This window comes from Anomalospiza imberbis, chromosome 12, assembly GCF_031753505.1.
Source record: "Anomalospiza imberbis isolate Cuckoo-Finch-1a 21T00152 chromosome 12, ASM3175350v1, whole genome shotgun sequence".
NCBI classification, from domain to species: Eukaryota; Metazoa; Chordata; class Aves; order Passeriformes; family Viduidae; genus Anomalospiza; species Anomalospiza imberbis.
The window spans coordinates 14,601,983-14,625,370 of record NC_089692.1 but is presented as its reverse complement, the minus strand read 5'-3'; the positions used below and the strand labels follow the sequence as shown (position 1 = coordinate 14,625,370).

Genomic DNA, 23,388 nt, shown 5'->3' with positions numbered 1-23,388 from the left:
CAAGTTACAACAGGCGAGATTTAGGTTGGATATTAGGGAAAATGCCTTCACCAGAAGTGGGCACAGGCTGCACAGGGTAGAGGTGAAACCACCATCCCCGGCGCCGTTCAAAAGGTGCGTGGGTGTGGCGCCTGGGTACACGGTTTAGTGGAGAACACAGCAGCGCTCAGTTACTGAACTCGATGATGTTACAGGTCTTTTACCAAACGAAATGATGCCAGGAGGGAGCGGTGAAGCCTCCGCTGCCTCCCTGGGGATGCCGAGCTGCCTCTCCGCCATCCCGGGGGCCGCTGCCCCCCCAGCCCGGCTCCGCAGCCCCACGTGCTTTCCCGGCAGAGCCGCTCCGCCGCCGCCGCTTTCGCTTTCGGGCGCGGCGCCGCCGCTGCCGCTGTCCCGGGCCGCCCGCGGGGAACGGGGAACGCGGCGGGGCCAGGTGAGCGCGGGGGACGGGGACATCGCGCTGGGCACCCCGGGGAGGGACGGGGCGAGGCGTCGTGCTGGGAACCCCACGAGGCTTTGGGGCTGGAGGTCTGCCTCTTTGCCCCCCAGCCCTGAGATGTTCATGTTTTACGGGAAAAGCCGGGATAGAGAACGGAATCGTGAGCGCTCCAAGGTCATGGAGTCCAAACTTGAGCCGAACTGGTGACTTGTGCTCCCAGGCACAAGGTGGGCCGGGAGGTGGCAAAGTGGGGCCGAGCCTGGCAGGTGTCACCGTCGCCCTCTCTATCCACCCCCGGTTCTCCGGAGCTCCCCCCACTCGCTGTACCATGCTCAGGGTGGGACAGGCAGAGTCAGTGTCTGTCCAGAGACACGGGTGTTGCTGGATCTGGGTAATTTGTTCCTCTGATAAGTGAATTATAGCACAGCACGGTGTGCCATCTTGCCTTCTCTGGGACTCGACTACAGGCCCCATCTAGTTTTCCAATGCAGCTTCCCTGGCCTTCAGAGAAATATTAATAACATTCCATTGTTTGTTGCAGCCCATCCAATTAGATCTGGAAATCTCTGCAAACACAGCTCTATCTAGACATGGGATCTTTTATCTTATCATTCACATCTGCTACATTATCACTTAAACCTTGTCCTTATTCCAAAGGAAAAGCAACTTGTTTTTTCCTCTTAGATATAATGGAAGCGGTAATTAAATATTTCCCGATGTACCAGAATAATTTGATTTATGCATGTGAGTAGAAATATTCCCATTGCAAGTGCCATAACCAAAACCAAGTCAGAGTTTACTCCACTAACTATTAACTCCAGCAACTATTGTTTCTTGCCCTAGGTACCATTTCTTTGGACTACTCCTCAAATACTTTACCTAAATTATCACCTAGCTATAGATTTTAGGCTTGGATGTTACCCTTCCTCTGTTCCGATTGGATATTTTTGCTCATTTCTCTTTTTTTTACTGCAGATACATTTCAGTTGGGGAATTCCCGCTGGTTTTACTTTCATTTTGCTCAGTCTTTTGTTCAGTAGGTCCCAAAAGGCACGGAAGGGCTTTGTGCCTGGGGACAGTGGTGAGTGAGCACGTGAGGAAATCAAGGCAGTGGATATTGTTCTCCAGCTTTGTTGTTTGGTGACCCGCACACTGGTTTTGGTGCTGGTACTCTGTTTCTGGGCTTCTGGTAAGTACTGTGTGCCCTCAGGGCAGGCAAGAAGTTGGTAGATTTGCAACAGGGACTCTCACATTTTAGTTTAATTTTTTTGTGTCTGGGAGCAGTGAAAGTGCCAAGTTGAGGAGGTTAAGTTCTGCAAAGTTTGTTAAAGATGGTTTTGCATTTGAAGGGTAAGGATCAAGACTCAAAAGTTTTCCGGCTTTTCTTGGGAGGTTTTTGTGCTTCATTTTGGGATCAGAGGTGTTTTACTGAAGGTAACTCCCAATCATTCTTGAGCAGAGCAGTAGTACAGGAGCTGTGCAGTGTGGCTGAACTTTCATCCAAATTTTCCGTGTTGTTTTTGTCTTGAATATGAAAACAATATGAAAACAAATTCATTGATTTGTATGATTCTACTCTTTGCCTGAATGGCTTTCAGTCTTCATTGGCACGAAGGGCTGATTTTATTCATTTATGTATGCATTTAGTATGGCTTTATTAAGTCTGTTTTTGTCTGTTGTTCTTGATTGGACTTGTTCTCGATGTTGTCTGTTGTTCTTTTTCTTTCCTCTTCCCTTTCCCTGTGGTAGGGGTGGCTGGACACCAACTTCTGCCAGGTGCAGAGCTGGCTGAAATTTCCCTTCACCCTTTCTGCTGAGAGGTGGGGAGCTGGCACTGGGGGCTTTTTCAGCTCCCTACACTTGAAACTCTTTTGTGAGAGCTGTGCAGTCTCAGAGGATCAGCTTTCGCAGTTTTTCTGGTGTGACTGACTGCCTGACTTGAGCAAGATGCTGCTGCTTCTGCATCAGCTTCCTCTGACAGAAGCAGAGTGGCATAGCCCAGCTCAAATCAGGCAGTGACACCAGGAAAGCTGTGATTCCCACAAAGTGTTCCTCTAAAGCTGTATTCACTTGCATCCTAGGGCACAAGGCTCAGTCCTGCATTATCATGAGACCAGGAGTGAATCCTCAAATGTCGAAACTTTGTGGTCGCTGCTGGTTTGAATGAGAAGAGACAAAAAGCATCACGGCTGACCCTTGGATCGAAGGCAGAGCTCCCACATTTGTGACTCACATAATTGCCATGGCCTGGCATGTCTACATGAAGCTCTGTTGTTTTTATCCCCAGGCATCTGTACCAAGTGTACAGGCATGTCCCACGTGTTGGGGTGTGTCTGTGTTCTGAGACTGCCTCTAGCAGATTGATTATTTGTCAGAATATGGAGCAGAAGCCATCTTTGCACTTGACAACTGGAAGGAGACTGATTACACAACAATGCAGGTAGGAGATCATGTGTGTGGCTTTGTGGGAAAGAAGAGGGAATGGAGGTGGCGTTGTCACCAAAGCAGAAATGGGTTGTTCATTCCCACAAAATGAGCAGCAAGAACAGTTGCCTAAGCCCTTTGTGCAGGGGGGTCCTGCACAAACTTGTGAACTGAGATACAGCTGAACAAGTAAAGCAAAAGCTGCACACACAAGGGAAGCAAACCGATGAATTCATTCACAGCTTCTCATGGGCAAGCAGGTGTTCTGCCATCTCCAGGAAAACAGGGCTCTATCACATGCAGTGGTGATCTGGGAGACAAAGATCATCACTCTACCTCCCTGCCTTACTCCTTCTTACCCCAACTTTGTGTTCTGAGCATGATGCCATATGACCAGTTGAAGTCAGCTGTCCTGGCTGTGTTCCCTCCCAACTCCTTGTGCATCCCCAACCTGTTTGTTGGTAGGGTGTTATGAGAAGCAGAAAACCTTGCCTCTGTGTAAGCACTCTTGAACAATAACAAAAACATCCCTGACCTCCCCAGAGGTCCTGGTACTTGTGAAAGATGCCTGGGTTATTTGGCAGATGGCCACTGCAGCGATACAGATGTCAACTGCTTCTCCCTGGCTGGTGCCAGAGAGATTGCCCGTGTCCTTCACAGTCCTGCTGTCAGGCACTGTGCAGACAAGGGCTGCCATCCTTGCACCCTCATGACTGGGCTCAGATCTCTACTCTAAACTCAGCAGTAAAAGTAAGAAATTATAGGTTAGGCCAAGGGGTAGATCAAGCCCTGCAGGGCTGTGTGGGTGAACATCTCTTGCTCCTGTGCCCACTGCTGCCCTTTGTCTGCGTCCCTGTAGCCCCCATTTCAGAACGATGACCTAGACCTGCCAGCAGCTGTAGCAAGAGCCCGTCCCCAGCTCGTGGAGTTCCTCACTCACTGTCCTGAGTGGCTGCTCTCGACTGCCCGGCGCTTCGTCCCCGAGGCAGCCCTGAGCAGCCTGGGGGACATCACCAGCCCCAGAGAAAAAACCTCAGTGCTCCTTGACCTGCTGGAGGAGGCTGGCCCTGCTGCCTGGAAGCACTTTGCACAGTCTGTCTGCATGGAATATGACCTGCCCCTGGATCTGGAGGTCCTGCTCATGAGCTCTGCGGGAGAAGGTAAGAGAGGTCAGGCCAGTTTCCCCTGACCAAACACAGCCAACGCCTTGGCCACCCATTACCATCACCCAGTCTAGGCAGTGGGACCACCAGTGCCCTCAGTTGCATGGCCTTGTTTTTCTTGTTTTCTTGGAAGCACAGCTTCTGGCTTAGAAATGTAGTTTGAGGTTAAAACCCCCTGATATTAACAGATTAAAAAAAATTAAAAAAAAAAAAAATAAAAATTGCACACCCCCACATAACCAGATAAGCTGTGCCTCTCCTTTAGTGGGTTGCTTTATCTGGTGATTAATTCCTCTCTTCTGCAGGAAGTCTTACAGGATGAGTCCTTCTCAATGATACTTTCACATTCTGCTTGCAATAACTCTTCTTATTTGCATAATTTGGGTGGATGCAACCTTTGTAACCAAGTGGAGCAGCAGCTCCTTTGGTTGAGATGAAACAGAGCAAAGACCAGACAACCATCAGGGAATGTGGGCTGGTGGGGGATATCTCTCAGGACTGAAGCTGAAACAGTTTTCAGCCTTTTGGTACTGTGACATATCATAAAAGATGTCTCTTAAGGTTTTGGAGCTGGCTTACAGTGGTTTAGCTTTTGTAGTAACAGCTGAGCATCACTAATCCTTCTGAAGGTGAATTGCTTCTGGTTATGCTGAGGCGGTTTTGTGGCAGCTGTGAGCTATACAGTGAGTCAGAAAAGGCCCTTGACTGGGCTGCCAACTCAGCCAGTGGTTTATTCACAGAAACCCCTTCTTTGCAGGGAAATAGGGCTTCCCTTTTGGGCCACAGTGTGGTTTTAGATCAGCCAGAGCTGCCCATACTCCAAGTTTGTTTGTATCAGAGTGTAAAGTTGTATTTCTCCTGCCTTGAAAGTGGAGCTAACTGTACTGTAGAGTAATCTGGAAGGAAAAGATCAGATGGAGACATTGAACCTGGATGTTTGCATCCCTTATACTGAGCCTTGGTTTGTGCCACTGTCTGTGTTGCAAGGTACTTGTCCTTTGTCTCTGGCCAGCTGCACTCCGAATTTCAAGAGCAGAATGCTCACATTAACCAAAATTAATTTCCCATTCAACTCCTTTAGGTAATTTCAGCCAGACAGAAGAATCAGGCACAGACACGAGAGCCCAGTCATCTGTGCCAACTGGTAAGGCTGGAACAGACCCTGGGCATTGTGCTCTTGGAGTTTTTCTTCTCTGCTCATGGCCTGGGCAGGGCTCCAAATGTCTCAGGTATTGACCCTCAGCACTGGCAAGGTGTGGAGAAGCCACTGCAGCTTGACATTTCATTGTTCTGTTCTTGGTGCTTTGCATGTGAACCTCCCTTGTTTTTGTTTTCTCTCCCTGACTTTCAGAAAAGCCTTGCTGGCCCACTGCTAAGGAGCTCACTCAGTTTTTATGGGTATCTCCCACCCACTCTACAAAACCCATGCTTTTTGTACTTTATACTGTGGCCAGCTCATTGGTAGGTGGAAGAAGTTGGTTTGGCTTTTAAACGAAGAGCAGAAAAACTATTCAGGTGTTGATCAAGCAGAAACCACTCCAGAGTTGTCAGAATAGGAGCTTAAGAGAACAGATAGTAAGGTTTTCTTCAGGGGTGCATTTGGAACTGAGACTTTCCTAGCTGGTGCAGATCATGAAGAGACCCTTTTGCCTCTGCTTTATGCTCAGAGACTTCTGAGTCACAGCACTGCAAATGTCACATGGCTGTCATGTGCATCATGTGCAGGTTTAAGATGTTGGAAATACGAAGAAAAAAGTCACCTTTGCTCTGCATTCAGAATGTGCCAGCTGCTGTGTGTCCTAGTGAGTCCATCTCACCAAGTGCTGGTGGAATGGAAATTTGAAAATAGTGCTGAAATTTACAAAGACCAGTTAAGAAAGACATGTGCTTCTCTCAGCTCTGTCCATTCTTTCCATCTGACAGTCCACCATAAAAAAACAGGAAATTAACCACCATAAACAGCCCTGGGGATCTCTGGGCCCTGCATCCCCCAGAAACAGATATTCCCTGCCACGTTCCCCAGGATATCAAAGCAGTTCCTCTGTTCAAAGCGAGGCAGGTGCATCATCCAGCCTTCAAAAAGACACACCAGTGAGGTGCTTGTGGCCCATCTCAGAAGAAGCAATTCTGTAATCTCAGCCTGAGTTTATAAATAGTTTTATCTGTCCAGTTTTTCCTCTTCAGCTCCCCAAATGCTTTGCTGGAGAGCCTTGCCCAGCTTTAACATGCTGCCATTCAAAATGCTCTTTTGGCGTGGTTCTGACCTTTCAATTTGCAGGGTCTGCTCGCCGCCGCCATTGCAGCAGCTCTGGGAGTGACAAAGATGCCAAACAGCAACGACTGGGTATGTGGATATTCCAGAAGCTGTGCTGGGCTTCCCTCTGAGGAAAGGACCTATTTAATGTCATTGCAGAAACGCCCAGGAAATCAACTTCCAGCATTAAGAGGCCAGCATGGGTGAAGAGGGAGCTAGTGAACAGGGAATAATATGCATAATACACAGATACCTAATTCTCATCTTAGAGATAGTAAGATTTAGTTTCATAGAAAGCTGTCTCATCTTTTTCCTGAATGTTGTTCTTCTTTGGCCTCTGTGAAAAATTAGGAAGAGTTATAGGTTATTTTCAGTTCAACATTTGTCATTTCTTCCCAGCAACCTCTGATCAGGGCCACTGTTTCTCTGCCTATAAGTGGTAGTATTTTGGATATGTTGTGACTCACAACTAACTTTTTCACCCTCATAACCCCTCTGTTGTCTTCTCTCTTAGATGCATTTGTGAAGTACCAGCATTTCCTCATCAATTCTGTCCGCCAGAGATACGGAAGCAGGAGAGCAGCAGAAGCACAGGAACAAACACAGCCACTCCCTTTCAACAAAACCTTTGTCAACGTTGTCATTCATCAGAGCAAAGCCCCTCGCTTAAAAGAGAGAACAGAGAAACCCCGAGAGGACATGGCAGGTGCTCCTGAGGCAGAGGAATGTGCAGATACAGCTGTGAAAGTGTCAGATCTGCTCTGTAGTGAGGCCCCGTCGCACACGACGAAGGTGATATTTTTGTTTGGTAAACCAGGTATAGGCAAGACCAGGCTAATGCACAGGATTTGTCAGAAATGGGCAGAAGGTGTCCTACCTCAGTTTCTCTTCACTTTCTTGTTTGAGTTTCGGCAGCTGAATTTGTTAAAAGGAAAATTGACCCTGAAGGAGCTTTTGTTTGACATGTTCCTTCAGCCAGAGGACAGCCCTGATGCGGTGTTCCAGGGCCTCCTGGAGAATGCCCAGCAGACACTGATCATCTTCGATGGCCTGGATGAGTTTGCAGCTAACATGGACGTGTCATCCTCCTCTAAGAGAGGCCCAGCTCTTACCTCCCCTATGTCCATATGCCAGCTCTTTGCAGACCTCTGTCATGGGAACCTCCTGCCTGGTTGCACGGTGTTGATCACCAGCCGACCTAAGAGGCTACCTGACTTCTTATTATATACAGTAGGCGTGTTGGCAGAAATTTGGGGATTTGACCATGAGAAGGTGGAGGAATATGTTAGCCACTATTTTTGTCAGCATTCTTTCAGAGAACGAGCTATTGCTCATGTGAAGAACAGCACCAAACTCCTCAGCATGTGCCTCATCCCTGCTCTGTGTAACATTGTGTGCATCTGCTTGGAGTATTTGTTCCTCAAACACCAGATGAGTGTGGAGCTTCCTCAGACTATGACACAGTTTTATATCAAAATGTTTCTCATCTTCCTGAACAAGCAGCAAGGAGACTGTGCAGGTGATGAGGAGACTCAGCTGAACTGTAACAAAAAGGCCATTTTGGGTCTGTTTGATCTTGCACTGAGAGGTCTGGAGGAGAAGAAACTTGTGTTTTATGTCAGTGATATTCCTGAGGATGTGAAGGAATTTGCTTCCTTGCATGGATTGCTGACTGTCTTTGAGGTGAAGACGAGAGGCACTTGCCCAGAGGTTGGCTATGCCTTTGTGCACTTGAGCTTGCAGGAGTTTTTTGCAGCACTGTGTCTCATGGTGAGCAGGAGGGTGGACAAGAACTACCTGAAGAAGAGGTTCTTCTTGAAGTCAAAATGGACTTTAAAGAATGAGACAAAGACTGAGTTTATGGAGAGTTTTCACATATTTCTCTCAGGCTTGTCTTCAAGAGAGTGTAGGACATTCCTCATGCTGCTGGCAGAGAAAGATGAAGCTTGGGTGCAGGAAAAGCAGGATGTGATCCTGCAGTCTCTCAGGAAACTGGCAGCCACTCATCTGTCAGGGCCTAAGGTCCTTGAGCTCTGCCACTGCACCTTTGAAACACAAAACCTCGAAGTAGCCCAGCACATTGGGAGCCTGCTGAATTTCAAGTATGAGTTTAAAAACTTCAGACTGACAACACTGGACATGTCGGCTTTGGTTTTTGTCATAAACTTGGGCCAGGATTTGATTTGTTTGGATTTTGCAGGATGTCTTGTGGACGCTGAGTGTTTGGAGGTTCTGGCTGGCTGTAAAAATGTGGAACACTTGAGGTAAACACAGTGAGTGCTGTGAGCTGCTGGGTGGGGTGAAGGTCTGAGGGACTGGAAGGTCAAACCTCAAGTTTTTTCTAGAACAGAGAGAGAGAGAGATGATGTGAGAAAATTTGATCAGAACAGCATAACTTCAGCACTGCAGAAATGTATGAACTAATGAATTTATGAGTGATTGAAGGATAATAAGGCGATAAATCCATTCTGGCTTTATTTTTGTTTGTTTTTCCATTTTGATTAAGGTGAACAACAGGGTAGTTAATGCATTAGATAAGAGGGAAGATGATAGACATTTCTTTTCAATACAAAGGAAGGGTGAATCCTGCAAGCAAATGAGAATATCAGCTTTTGGTGTGTTTATCTTTTTCCCCTTTTCTTCACATTTTAGCTTTCGTAGCAGGAGATGTGGTGATGACTTTGCTGCTGCTCTTTCAAAGGGCTTACAAGGAATGGGGAACCTGAAGAAACTAGAGTAAGTCTTTGCTTGTAACACCAGTGCCTTCTCCCTTCCTTGTCTGTTCTCTGTTCAGTGACTTTGGCTCACCCAGGTTGATCTGTTCTGTGCAGGGTAAGAGGGTACACAGAGCAGCACAGACACGTGTGGCTCTTGTTTTTTGCTGGCATCAAGAGCAGGGTTGTGTTGCCCTGCTGGAAAAGGAGCATGAAGTTGGGTGCAGATGGCAGAGCCAGGCTGCTGCCTCAGTGTCTGTATGCTGGGCACATGGTGCAGGCGTGGGTCTGAGACAGGCTTGCCATGCGCTGCAGGGGATCCTAGTCCTCCGTTTGCTTGGTTTGAGTGATCCTTTCTCTTTCCAGGCTGACAGGTGGGAGCATCACAGCTGAGGGGATGACTAACTTGGTCCAGGCTGCATCACAGTGCCTCCAGCTTGAGGAAATAAAGTGAGTGTGTTGCGGCAATGACCATCAAATCAACCATTCCTTCCTCGGGATACTAATGAGAATGAATCCTCTGCAGCTTGCAGGGCAATCGGATACAGGATCCAGAAGTGAAGAGGGTGATGGACCTGTTTTCCAGAATGGAAAAGCTGAAGAAAGTAGAGTGAGTAAAAATGGCTTAAACCTTGGCTACTGTGAAGGCAAACATAGCACAGAGACGAGGGGCACCAAGCTGAGGCACAGAGATTTAAGTGCCAGCAGGGCTGTGCTGGACTCAGTTTGAGATAGGCTCGGCCTCACAGTTCTTATCTCGTTCTTTTAAAATCATCCCAAGGGAGTCCTGGCACCACTGACACCTCCCCAGGAATTACAGTGCCTGTGCTCAGCTCAGTGCCTAGCTTGACTTCTCCTCTTCTCTTCCCCTTGGTGAGGTTCAGGTTGAGGTATCTCACCTCTGATTAAGGGAGGATGGCTTCTTCAGAGTCTTCCCAGCCTTTCCAAGCCCTCTTCTCCTGTGCTGCTCCTTCTAACACTCCTATGGCCATCCAGAGCTGACTGAGAGGGACAGACTGCTAGCAAAACTCCCAGAATGGATCTGCAGCTTTTTAGGTGGAGAGAACCAGCCTGGCTGAAGGGATTTAAAGCCTTTGAAGAGCTGCCAGGGGCAGTTGAAGCAGCAGCAGAGCTGCTGTAAGTGCTGGAGTCTGAGTGTAGTTTGTGTGACAGGACAGGGATAGACACAAAGCCATGGAGTCAGAGCACTCCCTGCCCACCCCAGCTGAAAGGGGGAGGCACGCTGCCTTTAAAGATCTTCCACACATCCTCAGGTGCAAGCAGGTGAATCCAAAATACCTGCAGTCATTGCTGGATCCCATCCAGGAATTAGTCACTGGTTTGCAGTGTGGTTAGAAGTGTTTAAAAGCATGGCAGAAGGAGGGAGGAAAGGAGGAATGTACCTGCTGTTCTTGCTTTCCTGGGCACACTTGAAGAAAGCACATAGGGAATGCCAGCCTGCCCCCAGGGAACAGAAAAGGCAGGAAAACAGTGTCAATTGTAATCCCCACTCCCTCACCCATCTCTGTTACACACACAGTGCTGTTCTCAGGGATGGTTCCTTTGAGGCTCTCAGGAGTGGTGCCCCGTGGCCCTGAGAACAAGCAGAGGATTTGTAGAAGCAAGATTTTGTGTTTCATATCTAATGAGGTCCAACAAGTAATGAAATAGAACGAATGTGCAATTAAAGAATAAATCCTCAGAGGCTGGAGGATTCTGTTCAGGCCTCCCTGCTTTAATAAGCCATAATTAAATTGGATTTGTTGTAGTGGGAGTTGAACTGCACTGTGGTTCAGTGGTGTAATCATGAAGTTATAAACTACCTCCACTAACTAACCCAAAACTGGTTAATGATCATTCTGCTGCACATGGAAGAGTTATCTCTGAGTCTAAATTCATGGGAGCTACAGCTTGCAGAGAAAGAACTGTGATCTGATAATGCTTTTGTTGAGTCCTAGATGGAAATTTCAGATGTTTTTGAGAAATACCCTTATTAAAAGATCGTGTGCTTCAGGATGTTTGGGGAACAGAGCAGAGGGCATTTGTGTAACAAAAGAGCATGCTGTGGGGTCCAGCAGCTGAGGTTCTATTTTTCCTCATGTTCACAGCCTGAGCAACAACCATCTTTCCTTGAATGCTGTTCTCAGTTTGGCAAAGGAAGGCATCGTGTGTCAAAGTGTTACTGAGCTGTGTGCCAGGTATCAATACATGGGAGCTCTTACAAAAGCAAGTAGGTTGTCTCTTTAGATGCTGATTTCAAATGGACACTGTTTTTCAGCTTAATTGATGGCTAATTGAAGTGAACAAACATCAGTTTGACTTCTTTCTTCTTTTCTATTGGAAACAAAATGTGAATTCATCATACCATGTACTTCGTCTTTGTATTTTTAATAGGTCTTTTTATCCTTGGTCTATAAAGCCATTTGCAGGGTATGATATTTATTCTTGTATAACAGAATTTAAACTTGCTTCTAAGCTCTGCAATATATCAGAAAGGAAATTCTTTACTAACTAGCATAAATTTGCTATCAGTCAGCTAAGTTTAGTGAAAATGTATGAATTTAGCTCTAGCTCTGCATTCCTTTAAATTACAGGTTTTGGGGTTTTCATGTGTCCAGTGTGACAAAGGGTAGATTTTTAAAATCATCCTGGCTCTTGTGATTGTCTTATGTTCTAAGTTTAACAGGACAAAGTAATCCCTGGTGTAACCCAAATTGCATGTGGCTTTTTCTTATTTTTTCTTGCTGGAAGGGAGTTCCTACTGAATCTTTTTCCAACAAACTTCTGGTCTTGGAAAAAAAAAAAAAAATCAAGGTGTCCTTTGGCACTGAGTGGAGTGTCCTTTATATCTTTTTCCAACAAACTTCTGGTCTTGGAAAAAAAAATAAAAAATCAAGGTGTCCTTTGGCACTGAGTGGAGTGTCCTTTGCCCTCTGAGCACGTGGCTGCTGCTTGGCTGTGCCAGTGAGCTGGTGAGGCAGGTGTCAAGAGCCTCCTCAGCATCCAGGCAACAGCTTTGGTCCTTACCAAACACCTCTGCTAAACAAATGGCATCCTTCCACCTCTTTCCTAATACAGACCTGGATCTCTTTTTCAGGGTGGACACCATGGTTATTTATTTTTCTGGCACGTCTGGGAAAGCTCAAAGGTGAGACACTGCACTTGTGGTTACGCTGTGTTTAGTCATGCTGATTGAAGCCATTGGTGTCACCATAAACCACAATGACACAGCTGGTGCCCACTGCCCTTGCATCTGCCTGAGCAATGAGAAATGTAACAAAAATAGCTGGGTTTGCACCCACACCTACAGCCAGTTCCATAACAGCAGCTCTTTAGAGCCTGGGTAAGCTTGAGGTGCCATGTTTCTATTGCAAAACTGCTGAAAGACACAGAACACAGACCTGGTGGTTTCTGCTGGGAAATATTAACTGGGACCCAAATTGTCAGATATTTCATGAAAGCGTATTAGAAGCCAAATATTTTGCTTGTTTGCAGATCTTCAGATTTGAAGTTGGAAGAGAATAAAGAACACATAATTCCAACTAGACATGTGAATTTATGGTAAGAGTAGACATATAGAGTCCTGCTGGTGCGTGTGATTTGCAGATGACAGGTACTGTAGAAGGGCCAGAGAAGCAGGTGTGTTCATCCTTAAGGACAGAGGATACCCCCACATGTGGAAAAGTTTGAAATAAACCTGAATCAGTAAATAAAAATGACAATAGAAATCCTGTCTGGCCCAGCCAGAGAGGCCCATCCCTTCACTGCTCACCAAGCCTTCCTGTTCACAGCTTGCAGGATCACAGGCTGTTTTCCCAGCATGCCAAGATGATTGTGGCCATTCTCCAGAGCTGTCCCTGTCTCTCTGAAGTGGAGTAAGTTCCTCCTTTCCTTCCTGTTGAGTGGCTGTAGGCAGGTGATGTGGGAGCAGGGCATCATAGGATCACAGACTGGTTTGGGTTGGAAAGGGCCTTAAAGATCATAGATTATCTAAAGCAAGATGGTTGGGATCTGAAACATGAATCATGTTGCCCAAGGGCTAAAACTTTTTGTCTGGAGTTGATTCATGTAGAAATAAGCAGCGAAGATTGATCTGAGAGAGAAGAACAGTCCAGGCAAAAAAGCAATTGTAGGAAAGGGAAAGCGAGCGGGTTTTGAGGGCTTTGTTTTTACTGCTCAAATCAGTCCCCACTAACTGGAAAATGCTTCAGTTTATCAGGCAACAAGCTTGGAGATGAAGGCTGCAGTTGTCTGCTGGAAAGCCTCCCCTCTATATCGATTTCAAAGCAGCTGAAGTAAGTGTTGCCTTGTACAAAACCAACCTGCCCTCTTCTGAAGGGAAATGGTTTCAAGCATGCAGAACGGTGGTAGCTGCTTCCCAGGACAGTCCTGTGGGCTTTCAGGGACCAGCTAATTGCCATTTTCTTTCTTAGTCTCAGTCAAAACCGCCTCTCTGTCACTGGCATTTGCAGCCTGTTGAAGTCAGTAAATACCTGCCAGAAGGTGATGGAGCTGCAGGTCAGGTATGTAGGTCTTGAATCATGCCCAGGGTCAATCCCAATGTACAAGTCTGGGAGTTACATCCTGAGGTTTTTGTTGAGTCACCTCAGGTGTGAAGAGCGTGTCCCAGGGTGGTTCCTAACGCTGGCACTCGGTGACACATGGCTGTGAGCTGATTGTACCAGGGCCATCAGCCACAATTTGAGTGCTTACAAAACTGCCTGTCCTTTCATGCATGGGGGAGTTTTAAAATGCTTCCCTGCTCTCTGCCTTGGGAAGTTTTGGAGACAGGATCTCTGCAGAGTATGAGAACTGGTGACACCTCCTGGAGCAGCACTGGAAGTTCTCCTCTATTACTTTCACTTGAAAACACTCAAGTACAGCAATTTCGTCTGTGCTTTGTCTAGTGATTCAGAGAAACTGGATCATCAGATACTGCATAACTGATCCAACCAGAGTAAAAACTGATGGAGATTATTTTTTGTTGCTTTAGGAATGTTTTAAGCACAAGTGATTGGTGTCACCAGGGTTTTGCAGAACAAAACCAAACAAGAAGTCCTGTAAATAACCAAACCATGACACATTGATTACTTCTCTTCTTCACAGCCTTTGTCGTGATACTGCAGTCCTGAGGTTTAGAGAAGACAGAGAGTTTGCTTCCCTTCCTCCTAGGTAGGCTGTGTGTGCACAAATGGTGTTATCTCAGCATCCTGTTTAGTTCTTGCATCCTGTGTAGGTACCAAGGGTAACACTCTACTTCACAGCAGTTCCTGCCTCCCACCCCAACCCACAAATCTAAATGTAGAACTGTCTCCTGGCTTCCTCAGCCACTTGAAAAGTTGTCACTGCCTTCTGTAGTGTTTTATGTCTCTAGAGCACATTTCATCCCACAGCGTCCTAAGCAGAGCAGGCTGTTTCATGACACCCGTGCTGTCTGATAATAGTGAGGGTAAAAAACCAATGAATGCCACCCCAAATTCTGAAAAGATTCACAGATCCCTGCAGTTCAGAACACTATGCATTCTGGATCATGGTGCTCCTAAATCATGAGATGTTTGGAGTTTAATTTTTCCCCTCATAAAATTATGGTTAAAACAGCTCAACCAGAAGGTTTTGACCAAGAAATGGTTTCCTGTTGCTCCTGAAATTTTAGGTTCACTATTTATACCCTTGTTCTCTGTGGACTGAGTTCACTGTAAAATAGCATTCCCCATGGAATAACTGCATTCCACCTCTTAGCCAGAGAGAACAGCAGCACTCTTATAGGCACAACCCAGTGGCTGTGCTTGAAAGAGAGTGACAGCCCGAGACAGGCGACCTGTGGACTCCTTTAAGGCACCAGGTGGCATTTCAAACTCTGATATTTTAGGTTTTCCATGTTCCATTTAGTTGTGAATAGTCAGATTTAGTTATAGTTTTACTGTTTATAGTTGTAGCTTTTAGTTACAGTGTTCCATTTAATTATGAATAGTGAGATTTTTGTACAAGCTCTTCACAAACTTATTTAGGCAAAAGCTAAATTCAGCAAAATTCAGCTGTATTCTCCATCAAACTTAGACAGAAATATCTCTTCCCCCTTCTCTCCAGTTGCCTGCATGTTCAAATATTTGGGTAGAAAAGGAGAGCTTGCAATTGGCAAGATACAGGTGTGGGCTGGAGCCAGGGTAGCCCCAGGGATCTGCCAGACTGCTAAAGCAAAAGAGTTTCACCTTTGTTTGGTTTTGTGCTCCCTTAGGGAAGAGCCTGTGTCCTCTACTGATGACCAACAACATGGGGAGGAAAACCAGACCACCTCCCAGAAAATAAGGTACCCTGGCCAATTTTCATTGTATTCCATGCCTGTCCCATCTGCAGTGTAACCTGCATCTCTAAGAGGTGACTCACAGGAGAACTGGAGATCTCCCAGCTCAGGTGCAGCTGCCAGGGGAGCTGCACGTTCTGCCCTGGCTGGGGGGAATGGCTGGAGCCCCTGGCAAGGGGCTGGGACCTGGTGCCCACCCTGTGCCTTTCAAAGGACACAGGGACCTGCAGTGGGGGCTGGGGGTGGCCCGTCACCTGGAGACTGTGGGAGCTGGTAAGCAGCAAGGTGTTTCAAGGGGATTGTTTAATTTCGTTATTATCTCTTCACTGATTCTCTAGTTTTCAGAGGAGTGAAGTTCACAACCTTGTTTGAAATCCTGCAGACCTGGATGATTGATTTCTTTTTTCCCCGTAGACTGACAGACTGTAATTTTCAAGCCAGTGACCTGAAGAATGTGTGTGCAGTCCTGAAGGAGTGTGGCCACATCTCTGAGCTGGAGTGAGTCCTCCTTAGCTCCCGTGGTGTTCACCTGCAGTTATTTGGGATGCTGAGAAAATGCCACTTGTTTGTTCTGCAGTGCTGCACAGGGAGTGGGGTAGAGGCATAGCCTGGTGGAAGGTGTGGCTGTACAAACAGATAATAGAGCTGATGGTGCGTACTGCGTTTTCTTACTGTGAAAATTAAATGCCTTTCTTTAAATCCTAGCTTATCACAGAATTATCTGGGAGATGAGGGACTTTTGCAGCTGTTTCAGTGCCTCCCAAAACTGAAGATGTTACGTTCTCTCAAGTGAGTAGCTCCTGTTTTTTTCCTTATGCATGGACTGGGTTGTGTGAAGCATTGTTTGTGGAAGCACAGTGCACATTTGGGAAGGGCTCTTCACAATCAGTGCAGAATATTCTGTGTTGGGCAGATGCACTGTGCTGTCTGGTCTGTCCCCACCTCCAGTCCAGAGCAGATTGACTCCACTTGAAGCTTGACTGAGATCAGTGCCCAAGAGCCTCTGTGCTCGCTCCTCCATGAAGGGGACAGGTGGTTTTCTGTCAGGTGTGGCTGCTTCTGAAACAGCCTGAGGTCTTTAGCAACTCGTTGAATTTTTCCTCTTCAAGTTCCTCACTGGGAGGGGGAGCAGTCCTTCCTCTCCTGAGGGGAACAGCTTGGAAGGAAGGGAAGTGCTGGGGAGATCCGGCTTCAGTGGTGGAGTCTGAATTCATCTGTGGTGGTGGCTTGTGTTTATCTGGGTATTTCACCTGCACTCCCATTGCAAGGGCTCTGTACAGGACTGTGGCTTAAGGAGTATGGCACCATTCTGTACTGTTGAAAGAAATATTTATTGTTCCTGTTTGATTAATTGAACTTGTCTCAAGCCAAGACTGTTCCACCTACAGACAATCTCACAAGAACTAGTTGCCCTGAGAGACAATTCTGTGTCTTTGGAGGTGATAAAAACCCAGCTGTACAATGTCCTGAGCAGTCTCCTCATGCTAACCCTCCTCTGAGCAGGAGAGTTTCATTAGATCAGCTCTAGAGATCCATTCCAGCCTTGGTTATTCTGTGATTCTCTGAGCACTAAAGGTGAGGGATGAATTTATAATACATGGGAGTGAGTTGTGCCTGCAGAACTGCAGCAGGGAACACAGGCAGAAGGTGCAAAGCGGCAGCCTGGGAGTGCTGCACAAGGATCACTGTTCTGTGGTGTGGTGTTAGTTTTTATCAGTTTTGCTTGCAGCAGCTGATTTCATCTTTTCTTCCTGCAGGTTTAACAACAACCAGATCTCCCTCAACTCTGTGTTTTTCTTAGCTCAGTCATTAACTACGCTGGAACACATTAAAACAATGAGCCTCAGGTATGGCCAGGAGTACTTTTTATATTCTTTTGCTATTTAAAACCTCAACCTGTGGCTTTTGAGGAGTGATACAGGAGTTTGTGTTGTCAAACTCCATGCTGATGATGTTCTTTTCTGCTTACAGCTTAGGACACACACAGGTGGTTCATCTGACCTTTTGGGAAAGAGTCAGGTAAAATCATGCCCACTCATATAAGTCTTTTAATCTTCCTGGGAAATTCTAAACAGAAAGTGACGTGTGGGTCCCCGAGCTGTGTCCACAAAGAGCCAAACTCCAGCCAGGGTGGGGGAAGCCCAGTGAGCTGTTTCAGGGCTGATGGATTGGCAGCAGCTGGAGGGCATGGGGCAGCCAGCAGCGCCCAACTGCTGAGCCAGGCTGCAGTCATCTCCCTGCTGGCCAGGACACAGCAGATGCCCAAGTTCTGAGTGGCTGCAGAGCTCTCTGGAGGCTGGAAGAGGGCTAATAAGGCTCTTTTTCTTCTGGGGATGGGGTGAACCTCATTCTGGCAGGTGGTAAGGGGAGGCAGATTGGAACAGGAGGCCACTGCCACCACTTCACCCCCTTCATGGGGAGTTGGCTACACGGGGGCAAGACCATCACACAGCTCATGGGCTAAACTGTTCTTTCCCCAGAAGTACCAGCAGATGGAGAAGTGGTTCCCTGGCATGTCCCAAGCAGGAAGCAGGACAGTGCTTTCGGTATGGCAGCCCCGGCTTCCCTTTTCACCAGGACTGCAGGGAGACATGATTGTGGGGGTCTGTGTCTTCAGGGCAGTGTGGTGTGTGGGACAGACCCATCCCTCCAGCTGTATCTCCTCAGAGAGGAAAATAAATAGTGCATTTTTTGTTTGGTTTGAGGGGCTTGTCTTGCTTTCCAGCAGAGGAAGCTTCTACCCATAAATAATGAGAGACAGACCTGTGTGACTGCTACATTCATCCCATGGAGACCTGCCAGTTTGTCACCCAAAAAGGCTTCTAGGATTTCCTTCCTGGAGAAGGACAGAGGAGGCACCATTTCCAGCCTTTCTCTGGGAGAGCCAAGACAGTGCTGAGCGGGGAAAGATGCTGTCCAGTCTCCTGAGACAACTGAGTCACCAACGATGTGGCTCTAGGGAGGCAGCACCCAAAGTATTGGCATTTTGGTGGACTGGCTCTTGAATTAGCTCAGGGATGCTGAAGTCATCTGCTTGTCCCAGGTTTTGATTTCTTAGTCCTAGACCAAAGGTAGCAAAATGTATGTAGTAGAAGTGAGAGGGTCAGCATGGGCCTTGTCCTGGGATGTGAGGCTCTGGGATATGCAGGGACTGGTGGCATCCTGTGCTCATGTTCAGCTCCCTGAGTGCTTTGTTTGCTTCAGTCTCAGGGACTGCAGAGTGGGTCTGGAGGATGTGACCAGGCTGTTCCAGATACTGGCTCAATGTCCCCAGCTGACAGAAATCGAGTAAGTCAGCCTGTCTGTCTGTCTCCCCAGCCCCAGACACAGATTTGATGTTCAAACCCCAGATCTGATGTTCAGGGTGGCAGCTGGTGTACACCAGCTCTCCTCTCACCATGTCTTCACCCAGATACTTAGCTAAACCAGACTTTCTACTGTCCTGTTTCAAAGAGAACTTGGCCTCTCCTAAGTCTACCACATCAGTGTGTAAAGGCTCCAGAACATGTGTGTGTTCTCATAATCTTCCTCAGTCCTGTGTCTAGAAACAATTATTGTCATCTATTCCTCAAGACCTCAGCTTGTAGGACAGCCAGAGCAAGAGCTCCTGGCCCACTAAGGCATGAACTCTGCTCCTGAAGGGCTGGTCACTCCAGGCAGGAGCTTGGCACCGAGAAAATTAGAATGCTGGTCAGAACAAAAACTGAGTAACGGCAAATAAAAATAACTTCATTCCCTATTGCCTGCATGAAAGACATCAGTAGCATCATTTTGTAAACGTACAGTAATGGAAAAGTAAGACTCTTGAAACTGGAATGTTGATTGGCTGTAGGATGTAAAGAAACACAAAGATCAGGCTGTAAGGACTAAGTCTTGCCCAATTTTCATGGCATTTCTGGACATGTCCTTTTATAGAATTTGCCCATTTGTGTGTGCGTGTCCATGTAAACGTTACAGAAATAATTAGAGATTGAAACAATTTCTCCTGGGTTTTGTTTCCATCCATGTTTTACAGTCTGTCTGGAAATTCGCTGAGTGACCAGAGCATCGAGAGATTGCTGAGCTTTCTGCCATCCCTCTGTCATCTGTCACTACTGAGGTAATGTTTGGGGTCCCTGCTTTGACTGCTGCCATGAAACATTGGTTTGGAAAGTGTTAATACCACAGCAGACCTTAGGAGCATTAATCAGTAATTGTAAACTAACAAGCAAAGCAAAGAAAATGCAGAAATGCTTTCACACCAATTTCTTTCTTGTTTCTAGAAGTAAAGCAGCACTTTAATGATATTTAGCAAAGGGCAGTTGAGGCTGGAATTCAGGCCAGGGAAGCCCTGTCAGGGGATAGGGCACTCCACTGTGTGGACTAAAAGCCCCCGAAGGAGCTTGGCCATCTTTTGCAAGGTGTTGTAGCATGGAGGAGCTGCAGGATCTCATGACACTGAGTTTGCCCAGTCTGGAGGTTGCTTCCAGTCTGGGGTATCTCTAGTCCAGTAGCCCCAAAGGAGGAGTTGTTCAGTGTAAGCCCTTGGTATGTGCTCCCTTTTTAGTCAAAGGGGACTAAAGGAGACTCTCCTTTAGGTAAAGGAGCACTGAGTGCCAATGCTCAAAACTTTAAGTTCTTAATCCCCCATCCTGAGTTAAATGGGATGTATCCAATCTTTTGTGTCTCAAAATGAAAAATGGGAAAATTGGGCTGTGTGTATGGGAGCCTCTCTTCTTAGGAGCTGATTTCAGTGTTTCTCCTCTCCCTTCCCTTACAGTATTAGGAAAAACTCCTTGTCCCCACGTTGTGCTGTTTTACTCCTCAACTCCATCAACCTCTGTGAGCGGATCAGAGTGGTGGAAGTCCGGTAAGACACTCAGACCGTTTGGAGCCCACCAGCTCAGCCCTAAAGGGCCTACAAAGCCTGTCATCTTTGGAGATCAGTGCTGAAGGACTGTCTTTTGTGTCTGCCTCAGGTCAAGTGAAAATGCCTTCTTGCATTTAGGAGCGAGCCCACAAAGCCAAAAGACATCCTGCAGGTACTGGCGTAGAACACTCTCTGAATTCACTGTGGTGGGTTTGAAGCACAAGTGCAGGGAGCCAGGTTTCCTCTTGTATTGAGAATTCATGGGCTGGTGGCCAAGGAGCTCGGGCTAGTAACTTAAGCTTTAGGGCTCAATTCATCTGCTTAAGTGCAACTCAGAACCATTTGGATGCATTGGGATGGCAGAGGCCAGTGCTTTTCTTTTTCTCCTTTTTTTCTGAGCTGCTTATGATCATCTTGAGTGGCACCAAATTCTGCTGCACAAGCACCTGAATTGAGGCCTCATCAGTGCATTTTCCAAAAGCGTGCCTTAAATTCTGGGGGATAATCTCCACATAAACATCTGTGTGATGTGAGATGTGTCTGCAGCCTCTCTGGAGTGATGGCTCTGGAGTGCCCCTGGACAGGAGCCTGTAATGTGTCTCTGTCCCAGCACCAAGGAGATGGCAAAAAAACTGTGAATGCTGCACAGAGACTGTTGTAAAGGTGCAGCTGCTGGTGGGCAGTTCTCAGTGCTCAGGCTGAGCTGGTTGCTGGCCATGCTTTAACTCTCTTGCTGTCTCACACAGGCTGACAGGCTGTGCCATTGGAGAAGGGCAGGTGGAGGAGCTCTGCAGCATCCTGGAGCAGCACGGGTGGCTGGCAGAAGTAGAGTAAGTGGGGCTTGGGGTGTTACCAGGATCTTGAGCAGGGTCACTGGGGGAGAGCTGTGTTTGTGGGGTTCAGCATTACCTGGAGTTTCCCAGCCTGTCTGCAAGGGTGTGTGTGCTCATTCAGACTGCTGAGAAACACAATCAATTGGAAATTATACATTTCAAGGACAATTATAGGTCCTTTTCAGCTGATGGGACAGCTTCTTTGGGATTTTCACTCCTTTATTGTTTGGGGGCATTTGTGGTCTCACCTGAGCTCTTCGTTTGAGCTTGCTCTGGAGCTTATGCATGAGGTAATTTGATAAGGCAGTGATTTGTTTTAAACAGACCTTTTTTGGCTAAGCTAGGATTTAAGTGCAAGAAATTTGAGGTTTTTCTTCAAAGCTTCTCAAAGGAGTGTTGCTTTTTAAAAGAAATATAGAATTATAGAATACCTTTTTTTTTGGAAAGGCTCTTTAAAGGCTATCTAGTCTAACTCCCTGTCATGAGCAGGGACATCTTCAACTAGATCAGGTTGCTCAGAACCCTGTCCAACCAGGCCTTGAATATTTCCAGGCACGGGGAAACCCCCACCTCTCTGGGCAACCTGTTTCAAAGGCTGAGTTTTGGCTGGCCACATGTTCTTCTGCCTTTCAGTCTCTCCAGGAATCAGCTGGGAGATGAAGGCCTGAGGTGCCTCTTGGACCACTTGCATCGAGTGCCTGGTACCTGTTCCCTCAAGTAAGAGAACACACACTGAATCCGAGGAGCAGAAGGGTGTTGGTGTGATCCTCCATGAAGCTGCTGCTTGTGCTTTTTGCCCTCTCCTGCCTTAGGAGGAAAGCTCTGACTGAACTATGAGCACAGCTCAAGGCTACCAGGCTGTGGTGACTCAGGGTCTGACCCAAAACCTGCTGAAAATAAGCAAAAATCTTTTTAGTAGTGCCAGCAGGAAATAGCAATGCCCGGAGTGGGGTGGTGTGACAGAAGTTGACCCAGTCCCCAGAGCTTTCAGTTCATCACTCTTCTGGGTGTGGTGTTCTCTTTGAGTAACTCAAGACCCACAGTTGCTGTGAGCTGAGCTGTGTGAGCTGAGCTATGGCCTACACCAGCCTCTCCCCTTCCCTTTCTGGTGGGGCAGTAAATGTTCCAGCTGCTCCTCTGTAGTGCAAGAGGAAAACTGCATTGGCTGTGTCCCCCAAGTCATCAGCGCTGCCTTGGGGGAGTTCAGTGACTGAGCAAAGCTGAAGGGGCCCAGCACCCCACAAACTGCTCTGTCTTTGGTGCCAACTTGAATTTTGCTTCTGTGCCTGAGGAGCCTGGGGACAGCCCTGACTCCTGACACGTGAAAATCCTTCCTTCTCTTCTGTGCAGTCTCAGCCATAATGGGATTTCTCAGGATGGGGTCCTACATCTCATAAATGCCTTTGTCACATCTGGAAACACCTCTGAAGTTCAAGCCAGGTGACTGCTTTTCTTCATTAATTTCTGAGTTTTCCCTGCTTGTTTTCCTCTTAATTATTGAAAGTTTGTGATCTTCAGGTAAGAAAGATGAGGACCATGTTTTCAACTGCCTAAAGCTTTGGTTTATGTCCTTTTCGAATGGCCAAATATAACTGCCAAGCAGAACTGCCATTCCAAAGGGCCAGGCTATTTTTGTGTATAGACACAGATATTCAGCTGTACCAACAATTATTGTCATCTATGTATCTGTTAATGAACCTCTTCAGGGCAGGAGCCAGCATTGCCCTCTAAGGTTCTCTTCAGTATGTTGAGATTTCAGAGGCAATAGAAAGCAATTTCCCACATTCTTTTACTTGGATTTGCATTTTATCTCCTTTCCTCTCAGGCAAGAATATCCCATGGGCTCTGGGCCTGTTGCTCTGGCACAAAGTGCTTTTCTCACAGATTCCAGTCATGAGACTGGGCTGTGCTGCACATCTGTGGGACCTTATCAGTGTTGGTGTTCATGGGGCCAGCTGCTCTGTCCTGAACCACTTTTAACCTGGGACACTTCCATTCATTCCTGCAGTTAGGTGTGGCTGCTGAATCTTTGGGCTACTTTAAAGTTGTACCTCTCCCCAGAGCTCAACAGAGAGTGCAGAGGAGGCAGATAAAAGCAGGACAGGTCACAATTGCTTTTCCAAACACCAGTGCTGCCTTTGTGCCAATTTAGCAGGAGTGAGACCCTATTGAAGCATTTCCCTGGGCTGGTTTATTTTAGGGAGGGGTGAGCTGTGCCAGGTACCTCTGTCACTGCTGTGCTGGATTATTTTCTGGAGTTTGGTATCATTAAATTCTGAACACTGGTAAAAGTAGTAATCATCCATCTAAATCTTACACTCATGTCTTCTCTGTGCAGTTTGTGCTCCAAAGAAACTTTAATTATCAAGCTGACAAGCAGAGATGACCCAAGAAAAATTTTGAGGTAATGT

General features: G+C 47.0%; 1 protein-coding gene across 1 annotated transcript in view; it reads left to right on the top strand.

Annotated features, from left to right (window-relative positions):
* The first annotated feature begins 256 nt into the window (after positions 1–256).
* Positions 257–23,388, top strand: part of NLRC5 (NLR family CARD domain containing 5) — a 33,432-nt gene continuing 10,300 nt past the window's right edge. Inside the window, 32 exon segments of the mRNA XM_068202736.1 lie at positions 257–433; positions 2,799–2,879; positions 3,448–3,500; positions 3,502–3,613; positions 3,723–4,023; positions 5,108–5,170; positions 6,305–6,370; positions 6,795–8,544; positions 8,933–9,016; positions 9,361–9,444; positions 9,521–9,604; positions 11,103–11,192; positions 12,092–12,142; positions 12,490–12,555; positions 12,786–12,869; positions 13,206–13,289; positions 13,428–13,517; positions 14,101–14,166; positions 15,230–15,301; positions 15,710–15,793; positions 16,001–16,084; positions 17,053–17,142; positions 17,267–17,314; positions 17,776–17,841; positions 18,500–18,583; positions 19,311–19,394; positions 20,055–20,144; positions 20,254–20,316; positions 20,891–20,974; positions 21,611–21,694; positions 22,328–22,417; positions 23,316–23,381. Of these exon segments, the coding sequence (XP_068058837.1) occupies positions 257–433; positions 2,799–2,879; positions 3,448–3,500; positions 3,502–3,613; positions 3,723–4,023; positions 5,108–5,170; positions 6,305–6,370; positions 6,795–8,544; positions 8,933–9,016; positions 9,361–9,444; positions 9,521–9,604; positions 11,103–11,192; positions 12,092–12,142; positions 12,490–12,555; positions 12,786–12,869; positions 13,206–13,289; positions 13,428–13,517; positions 14,101–14,166; positions 15,230–15,301; positions 15,710–15,793; positions 16,001–16,084; positions 17,053–17,142; positions 17,267–17,314; positions 17,776–17,841; positions 18,500–18,583; positions 19,311–19,394; positions 20,055–20,144; positions 20,254–20,316; positions 20,891–20,974; positions 21,611–21,694; positions 22,328–22,417; positions 23,316–23,381 (4,475 nt within the window).